At 42.8% G+C, this 10,408-nt stretch overlaps 1 protein-coding gene across 1 annotated transcript; it reads left to right on the plus strand.

Annotated features, from left to right (window-relative positions):
- Positions 1-3,763: 3,763 nt before the first annotated feature.
- On the plus strand, positions 3,764-6,358 carry LOC138852431 (PE-PGRS family protein PE_PGRS5-like). Its single transcript, XM_070083084.1, has 3 exons — positions 3,764-3,785; positions 3,895-4,020; positions 4,132-6,358. The coding sequence occupies exons 1-3, from the start codon at positions 3,764-3,766 to the stop codon at positions 6,294-6,296; spliced, it is 2,313 nt and encodes a 770-aa protein (XP_069939185.1). The 3' UTR covers positions 6,297-6,358.
- Positions 6,359-10,408: the final 4,050 nt, after the last annotated feature.

The raw sequence follows: 10,408 nt of genomic DNA on the forward strand, positions 1-10,408 counted from the left end.
CCCATAGTTCAGTAATCCAAAATACCGTCTTTTCCCTACTAATCCTACTGAAGTTATTTCGACAAATTCATTAAAAAGCAAGAAAGGAAGCCAAGGTAATGTACCACCATAAATATTTAAGAGAGTTACTCACGTGCTATCAATTACCATTGCAACATTGCTCAAAAGATCATAAGAGACTAAAACTTTCCCAGGTACAATTAAGATATTCATGGTTACCCCAATACATGAAGGTGGAGACTCAACAGGTGTCAGCAACTTCAGGTTCATATCTAATTTGCCTTTGTTATCTAAAATTCTTTGAAAAAATTATTCATATACGAGTTTACTCTTTCTTAGTAGTCTACAATATACTTATCCCTGTCAGTTCGACTTCACTCCTGGAAGAAGTATGAATGACGTAATACTAAAAAAAAATGCATGATTTTATTCATCTCTTGAAAACAGCGAATACCCTATGGGTCTCTTCATTGACCTTAAGAAAGCTTTTGATACAGCATACCACAGCATCCTGTTTCTTAAATTAGAAGATTATGGTATCAGAGATCATACTCCTGCGCACTTAAAATTCCTGTCTTAACGGCAGACACGAGCATGTCTCTCCATCAATGATATGAGTCTGGCAACTCGACCTATTAACACCTCAGGGCAGTGTCCTTGGCCCTCTATTATTCCCCACCTACGTCAATGACCTTCCCATTGCATCCCAGGAACTTAAACCTGTTTTGTTTGCGGTGGATGCAACTTTTGTCATCTCCAATTCAGATCATGTTTCTCTCAGTAACACAGTTAATGATGACGAGCTCCTGAAGATACACAAGAGCTAACTGGCTGACTACCAATAGACTCCATTTTATTATTGACAAGACTTTCTACATGATGTTTGAGACCAGAGCTAAAAATGTCCAATGCAACATAATGATGAATGATTCACTTATTATAAGACAAGACGAGGGAAATTTTTTTGATCTCTACCCTGACAGATATTTAAAATTCAACACTCACATTCAGTACATATATAAGGTCCCCAAAACAGTGGCCATCCTCTCCAAGATATGTTACTGAGAGCTTCTGACAACATTACTTACTCTGTACTACTCTCTAATCTATCCTAATCTCACCTATGATATTTGTGATTATTGATCACTACAGTAAATGAAATAAAAAATAGAAATCATAATATTTTTGCACGAATTTATCACTGAAGCTGCCAGACAACACTCTCCCCAGTTCTTCAAAAGGTGAAATTTAAGAAAGGTACATGTGCAACAGATGGATATCTTTATTGATCAACGTTATGTCTACGCAGTAGGCTTCTTCAATCCAATACAAATGTGGCAACAGAAGCAATGGTGATGTCAAGATAATGTAATCAGTCCATTAAACCTCGAGGAAGTAGTTTTGAGAGGGTAAGTCCCTCAGCCTGGAGAAGAGTTTAGTTCCATAGTGTGGAAAAATGTGATACAGAAACAAGAGCATAGAGACACACTGAGGCGACGTAAATCTTCCAGGATGATGGACTCATCGCATCATCATTACATCTCCATTGCTTCTGCCGTCTCCTTTGTACTCGACTGATGAATTTTACTGTGTAGGCGAAACGTTTCAACAATAAAGATTCCAAACAGCTGCACATGTGACTTACTCATCTACTTACCGGTATTATGTGTCATTTATGCAGTTTAAACTTATTCAACATACAAAACTCATAATATTGCGCATACTGTATATACAGGACAATCAATACAGCAATAAACCAGTCAGCAGAACACATAAAAAATACCTCTTTGATATTTCTTGTGTTCGACTCAACCTGAGTAAAAAACTTCATGCGCAGAGAAGGCAACAAAATTTGGAAATCTGAGAGACTCCTTAGGTTCCTTATCTGCCAGACTCTCAATGCTATTTTTGAAAAGTACCCCTTGAATTTTACTGTTATTTCATATATTCATCTCAGAATCAACAATTTAAATTTAATACACGTTGTTACTGAAACAAGTGTTGTTACTGTACTTAACTTTCTTGTCACCATATCGTCTGACAGACTTAAAAGTTATTACTGAAGATAGCCACTGTGCTTCAATATATATCAATATTATATATATATATATATATATATATATATATATATATATATATATATATATATATATATATATATATATATATATATATATATATATATATTAGCAAGCAGTACAAAGAGTTATAGTATCCCATGTTTATAAAGTCAGATGTTACTCTTCTGAAGTCTGAGTGAGTGAATGGATGGTCCTCTTTAACTTTATAGGAGATTGTTCAGACAGCTGATACCCAGTCCTAAATGACTTGCCCAGATGCTGACAGATTCTGTGTGAGAGTGCACAGTGGGCATCTGTAAGCATCTGGACGAGTCATTGAGGTTTGGCTATTAGCTTTCCAGACCGTCTCTAACAGCGATTTCCTATAGTGTAAAGGACCATCCATTTTATCACACTTATCTCGATGGCTTGATGCATTTTGTCTCAGAATCACCGTATATATCGAAGATGAGACTTCAACTGAAAAAACACAACTTCAGCAAGTCAACTGTACACTCAGTCTAAGTTATTCTCTTTTAATCTCTGTTGTCTTGTATTTTGTAATATTTTTGCTAACACGCTGGGCGTCTTCCACAGAGGCAAGGTGAGCTGAAGAAGAAACACTTTCACCATCATTTACGCTATCACTGTCTTGCCAGAGACTAACAGATACGACAATTTAGATGTCACTCTACACAACACATATCCCACACCTTTCCTTCATGGGGCAGACACTGAACTTTCCACCTGGAAGTAAATGGTATAAAATATCGACACAATGGAAAAATAAATACATAAGCAGTATAATGAGAACCTTTATTGATAACGGTTCGCCCACACAGTGGACTTCATCAAGTCACAAACAGATCAGATCTGATCTGTTTGTTACTTGATAAAGTCCACTGTGTGGGCGAAACGTTATCAACAAAGGATTACTTTGTACTGCTTATGTGTTTATTTTTCCACTGTCCACCTCCAGGAGCGAAGTCCGTCTAACCAGTTTCCCTGAATTCCTTCACAAAATATTTCCTTGCTCACCCTTCAACAGCTAGTGAAGTCCCCAAAACCCACTCCTATCTAACATGCTCACAAATGCCTGCAGTATGTCCAAGCCCCTTGCACACAAAACCTCCTTTACCCCCCCCCCCTCCCTCCCGCCTTTCCTCGATCGACCCCTAATCCTCTTTCCCTCCACTATAGATTTATATTCGTTATTTATTAAGTTTTTCATTATTTGAGTACAAAATTAATTGTTTAAACCGACGGAGTATTTTAAAATTATGTTAATGTAACAAGAAATATTATTTTTTGCTTATTTTTACAATAATTTACATTATATTTCCGTAGTTCACTGATTTTATATTCGATTATTATGAGCACACTCATTATGCATAATTTGTAGTAATACGTCGACTTTGCTATCTTATTGCACAGATAATTAATGGTTAATGCAGGAAGTCGGCGAGCCTGGTTAGCAATAGAGTGACCTTCCGGAATATAAATCGTAAAGGAGAGAGGGAGACAGACAGCCGAGGATACTGAAAGAGTAAGGTGGGTGGGCGGAGCTTGGTGAGAGCCTGGGTATAAAAGACCCATCGAACTTCTCCACCAGTATCACTCTTCAGGACCTTCCTCCTCTAGCTGACTCAGGATCCATACTTCTCCTTTTTTTAAAGTTAGCTTTTCTGTAGCCGATAACGACAATGAAGGTTCTTCTGTTCATTGGTGAATATAGCTTAACTTTCAGTGTAGAAATAAAGTTTTTTAAAAATTGATAATTTTGAGGGAATTTTGCTGTTTTATACAGTTACAACTACACAGTTTTCTTTTACAGTACTTCTAGGTGTGTCCATTGCTGACAAGCCTCCGCCTACAAGTTACGGAGCTCCAAATGGAGGTTTCGGTAATGGGTTTGGTGACTCAAATGGAGCCCCGAGTAATGGTTACACAGCTCCAGGAAGCAATGGCTTTGGAGCGACTCACATCAATGGAAATGAAGCTCCATCGGGCAATGGATTTGGACGCTCCTCAGGTAATGAGTTTGCAGGTGCTCCAAGCAATGGATATGGAGATCCTCCAAGTAACAGGTATGGTCCCCTAACAGGTTCTTATGGACTAGATCAGGAACTGGTTGCTCTGGAGGAGAACATTCCCGGAGGCGGCGTCCCCGGTGAAGACTACCCAGTCTTGTCTTCTCCACCAGACACAGGCTTCTCTTGTGATGACCAGGCAGTGCCTGGTTATTACGCTGACACTGCCCCTGATGCCAGCTGCCAGGTGTTCCACATTTGCCAGGACCGTGCCCTCAGACGCCAGAAGGACTCATTCCTGTGCCCCAATGGTACCATCTTCAACCAACAGTACCTGGTGTGTGACTGGTGGTTCAACGTAGACTGTTCTCAGGCTGAGAACTTTTACTCCGTCAACGAACAGATTGGTGTTGTTCCCAGTGCTGGCTATGGTTATGGCCCCATTGCTAATGGTATTACCAATGGAATTGTTAACGGGAATGGTAATGGTTATAATGGAAATGGATCCAACGGAAATGGAAGAAATGGGAACGGTGGGAATGGTAATGGTAGGAATGGAAACAATGGCAATGGATCCAACGGAAATGGAAAGTACGGAAATGGAGGTAATAATGGTGCCAGTGGTTATGCAACCAATGGAAATAGAGTTAGTAATGGTGCTAATGGTAATGGTGCCAAAGGTCATGCAACCAATGGAAATGGAGGTAGTAATGGTGCCAATGGTTATGCAACCAATGGAAATGGAATTAATGGCAATGGAGGTAGTAATGGTGCCAGTCGTTATGCAACCAATGGAAATGGAGGTAGTAATGGTGCTAATGGTAATGGTGCCAGTCGTTATGCAACCAATGGAAATGGAGGTAGTAATGGTGCTAATGGTAATGGGGCCAGTCGTTATGCAACCAATGGAAATGGAGGTAGTAATGATGCCAATGGTTATGCAACAAATGGAAATGGAATTAATGGCAATGGAGGCAATAATGGTGTCAATGGCTATAGACCCAACCGAAATGGAATTAACGGAAGTGGAGGCATTAAAAGTGCCAATGGTAATGGCGGTAGTGCTTATAGAACCAATGGAAATGGTGCTGGTAACGGTGCCAATTTTAATGGTGCCAGTGCCTATGCAACCAATGGGAATGGTGCTGGTAACAGTGCCAATGGTAATGGCGCTAGTGCTTATAGAACCAAGGGAAATGTTGCTGGCAACGGTGCCAATGGTAATGGTGCCAGTGCCTATGTAACCAATGGGAATGGTGCTGGTAACAGTGCCAATGGTAATGGCGCTAGTGCTTATAGAAGCAATGGAAATGGTGCTGGTAACGGTGCCAATGGTAATGGCGCTAGTGCTTATAAAACCAATGGAAATGGTGCTGGTAACGGTGCCAATGGTAATGGTGCCAGTGCCTATGCAACCAATGGGAATGGTGCTGGTAACAGTGCCAATGGTAATGGCGCTAGTGCTTATAGAAGCAATGGAAATGGTGCTGGTAACGGTGCCTATGGTAATGGCGCTAGTGCTTATGGAACCAATGGAAATGGTGCTGGTAACGGTGCCAATGGTAATGGCGCTAGTGCTTATAGAACCAATGGAAATGGCGCTGGTAACGGTGCCAATGGTAATGGCGCTAGTGCTTATGGAACCAATGGAAATGGTGCTGGTAACGGTGCCAATGGTAATGGCGCTAGTGCTTATAAAACCAATGGAAATGGTGCTGGTAACGGTGCCAATGGTAATGGTGCCAGTGCCTATGCAACCAATGGGAATGGTGCTGGTAACAGTGCCAATGGTAATGGCGCTAGTGCTTATAGAACCAATGGAAATGTTGCTGGTAACGGTGCATATGGCAATGGCGCTAGTGCTTATGGAACCAATGGAAATGGTGCTGGTAACGGTGCCAATGGTAATGGCGCTAGTGCTTATGGAACCAATGGAAATGGTGCTGGTAACGATGCCAATGGTAATGGCGCTAGTACATATGGAACCAATGGAAATGGCGCTGGTAAAGGTGCCAATGGTAATGCCGCTAGTGCTTATGGAGTCAATGGGAATGGTGCTGGTAACGGTGCCAATGACAATGGCGCTAGTGCTTATGGAACCAATGGGAATGGTGCTGGTAACGGTGCCAATGGTAACGGAAATGGTGCCAGCTATGGATATACCGCCCCAGCTCCTCCCTCCACTTCCTACGGAACTCCATTCTAAGATGACCTATTCTGCCTCTTGTCGTCTGCCTCTTGTACGTCTCTGCTACAAAGGTTCGACTTTTGAACGAATGAAGAGCTAACGTTACCTTTCTTGTAAATATTTATACTGGTACATAATTATTTATACTGGTACATAATTATAAATTAGGACACAAATGTCTATATATACATATTGTATAATAAAAGTTCTTGAATGCTAAGTACACTGATTTCATTCGAATCCTCCGTAAAATACTGGTTCTTAGGCTTATAAATGAGGTTCGTATTAAGGTTCGCATCAAGGACACTAATTTTTGAAACAAGGATCACCTTAATGTCTTCAACTGGATTTATTGTGGGTTTAATGACCCTTATGTAGTAGACAGCCTCACAGGAAGGTTGAATTATGCAACTGTCCCTCACAGGAAGGTTGAATCTTGCAACCCTCCCTCACAGGAAGGTTGAATCAACCAACTCTCCCTCACAGGAAGGTTGAATCATGCAACTCTCCCTCACAGGAAGGTTGAATCATGCAACCCTCCCTCACAGGAAGGTTGAATCATGCAACTGTCCCTCACAGGAAGGTTGAATCATGCAACCCTCCCTCACAGGAAGGTTGAATCATGCAACTGTCCCTCACAGGAAGGTTGAATCATGCAACCCTCCCTCACAGGAAGGTTGAATCATGCAACTGTCCCTCACAGGAAGGTTGAATCATGCAACCCTCCCTCACAGGAAGGTTGAATCATGCAACTGTCCCTCACAGAAAGGTTGAATCATGCAACCCTCCCTCACAGGAAGGTTGAATCATGCAACTGTCCCTCACAGGAAGGTTGAATCATGCAATCCTCCCTCACAGGAAGGTTGAATCATGCAACTGTCCCTCACAGGAAGGTTGAATCATGCAACTGTCCCTCACAGGAAGGTTGAATCGTGCAATCCTCCCTCACAGGAAGGTTGAATCATGCAACTGTCCCTCACAGGAAGGTTGAATCGTGCAATCCTCCCTCACAGGAAGGTTGAATCATGCAACTGTCCCTCACAGGAAGGTTGAATCGTGCAACCCTCTCTCACAGGAAGGTTGAATCAAGCAATTGTTTTTCACAGGTTGAATCAACCATCTCTCCCTCACAGGAAGGTTGAATCAACAAACTCTCCCTCACAGGAAGGTTGAATCAACCAACTCTCCCTCACAGGAAGGTTGAATCAACCAACTCTCCCTCACAGGAAGGTTGAATCAACCAACTCTCCCTCACAGGAAGGTTGAATCAACCAACTCTCCCTCACAGGAAGGTTGAATCAACCAACTCTCCCTCAAAAGAAGATTGAATCAACAAACTCTCCCTCACAGGAAGGTTGAATCAACCAACTCTCCCTCGTAGGAAGGTTGAATCAACCAACTCTCCCTCAAAGGAAGGTTGAATCATGCAACTCTACCTCACAGGAAGGTTGAATCATTCAACTGTCCCTCACAGGAAGGTTGAATCAACCAACTCTCCCTCACAGGAATGCTGAATCATGCAACTGTCCCTCACAGGAAGGTTGAATCAACCAACTCTCCCTCACAGGATGGTTGAATCAACCAACTCTCCCTCACAGGAAAGTTGAATCAGCCAACTCTTCCTCACAGAAAGGTTGAATCAATCAACTCTCCCTCACAGGAAAGTTGAATCAACCAACTCTCCCTCACAGAAAGGTTGAATCAACCAACTCTCCTTCACAGGAAGGCTGAATCAACCAACTCTTACTCACAGAAAGGTTGAATCAACCAACTCTCCCTCACAGGAAGGTTGAATCAGCCAACTCTCCATCACAGGAAAGTTGAATCAACCAACTCTCCCTCACAGGAAGGTTGAATCAACCAATTCTCCCTCACAGGAAGGTTGAATCAACCAACTCTCCCTCACAGAAAGGTTGAATCAAGCAACTCTCCCTCACAAGAAGGTTGAATCAACCAACTCTCCCTCACAAGAAGGTTGAATCAACCAACTCTCCCTCACAGGAAGGTTGAATCAACAAACTCTCCCTCACAGGAAATTTGAATCAACCAACTCTCCCTCACAGGAAGGTTGAATCAACCAACTCTCCCTCACAGTAGGGTTGAACCAAGCAACTCTCCCTCACAGGAAGGTTGAATCAACAAACTCTCCCTCACAGGAAGGTTGAATCAACCAACTCTCCCTCACAGGAAAGTTGAATCAACCAACTCTCCCTCATAGGGAGGTTGAATCAACCAACTCTCCCTCACAGGAAGGTTGAATCAACAAACTTTCCCTCATAGGAAGGTTGAATCAACCAACTCTCCCTCACAGAAAGGTTGAATCAACTAACTCTCCCTCACAGGAAGGCTGAATCAACCAACTCTCCTTCACAGGAAGGTTGAATCAACTAACTCTCCCTCACAGGAAGGTTGAATCAACCAACTCTCCCTCACACGAAGGTTGAATCAACCAACTCTCCCTCACAAGAAGGTTGAATCAACCAACTCTCCCTCACAAGAAGGTTGAATCAACCAACTCTCCCTCACAGGAAGGTTGAATCAACAAACTCTCCCTCACAGGAAGTTTGAATCAACCAACTCTCCCTCACAGGAAGGTTGAATCATGCAACTCTGCCTTACAGGAAGGTTGAATCATTCAACTGTCCCTCACAGGAAGGTTGAATCAACCAACTCTCCCTCACAGGAATGCTGAATCATGCAACTGTCCCTCACAGGAAGGTTGAATCAACCAACTCTCCCTCACAGGATGGTTGAATCAACCAACTCTCCCTCACAGGAAAGTTGGATCACCCAACTCTTCCTCACAGAAAGGTTGAATCAATCAACTCTCCCTCACAGGAAAGTTGAATCAACCAACTCTCCCTCACAGAAAGGTTGAATCAACCAACTCTCCTTCACAGGAAGGCTGAATCAACCAACTCTTACTCACAGAAAGGTTGAATCAACAAACTCTCCCTCACAGGAAGGTTGAATCAGCCAACTCTCCATCACAGGAAAGTTGAATCAACCAACTCTCCCTCACAGGAAGGTTGAATCAACCAACTCTCCCTCACAGGAAGGTTGAATCAACCAATTCTCCCTCACAGGAAAGTTGAATCAACCAACTCTCCCTCATAGGAAGGTTGAATCAACCAACTCTCCCTCACAGGAAGGTTGAATCAACAAACTTTCCCTCATAGGAAGGTTGAATCAACCAACTCTCCCTCACAGAAAGGTTGAATCAACTAACTCTCCCTCACAGGAAGGTTGAATCAACCATCTCTCCTTCACAGGAAGGTTGAATCAACTAACTCTCCCTCACAGGAAGGTTGAATCAACCAACTCTCCCTCACACGAAGGTTGAATCAACCAACTCTCCCTCACAAGAAAGTTGAATCAACCAACTCTCCCTCACAAGAAGGTTGAATCAACCAACTCTCCCTCACAGGAAGGTTGAATCAACAAACTCTCCCTCACAGGATGTTTGAATCAACCAACTCTCCCTCAAAGGAAGGTTGAATCATGCAACTCTGCCTTACAGGAAGGTTGAATCATTCAACTGTCCCTCACAGGAAGGTTGAATCAACCAACTCTCCCTCACAGGAATTCTGGCTCATTTGGTAGCGGCCTCGGTTCATGCACTGAGAGACCGTAGTTCGATTTCCGGACGAGCGGAAACGGTGGACATGTTTCCTTACTCCTGCTACTTCCTGCTTGTCTAGCCAGCAGTAAGTAGGTAACTGGGTGTTTGCTGACTATTGTGGGTCGCATCCTAAGGGAGAGGATTAAATAACCACAGTGGAAATAGGACATGCAATCTGATAACTTGACGTTATAAATTAAATAATTCGGGGAAAATCTTCTTCAACAGACCACAGCTCTAGACAATGAAACTGAGAGGCAGAAGCAAAACAAACTGCGAGGCAAAAGCAACACAAACTGCGAGGCAGAAGCAACACAAACTGCGAGGCAGAAGCAACACAAACTGCGAGGCAGAAGCAACACAAACTGCGAGGCAGAAGCAACACAAACTGCGAGGCAGAAGCAACACAAACTGCGAGGCAGAAGCAACACAAACTGCGAGGCAGAAGCAACACAAACTGCGAGGCAGAAGCAACACAAACTGCGAGGCAGAAGCAACACAAACTGCG

Source organism: Cherax quadricarinatus, chromosome 8, assembly GCF_038502225.1.
Source record: "Cherax quadricarinatus isolate ZL_2023a chromosome 8, ASM3850222v1, whole genome shotgun sequence".
NCBI classification, from domain to species: domain Eukaryota; kingdom Metazoa; phylum Arthropoda; class Malacostraca; order Decapoda; family Parastacidae; genus Cherax; species Cherax quadricarinatus.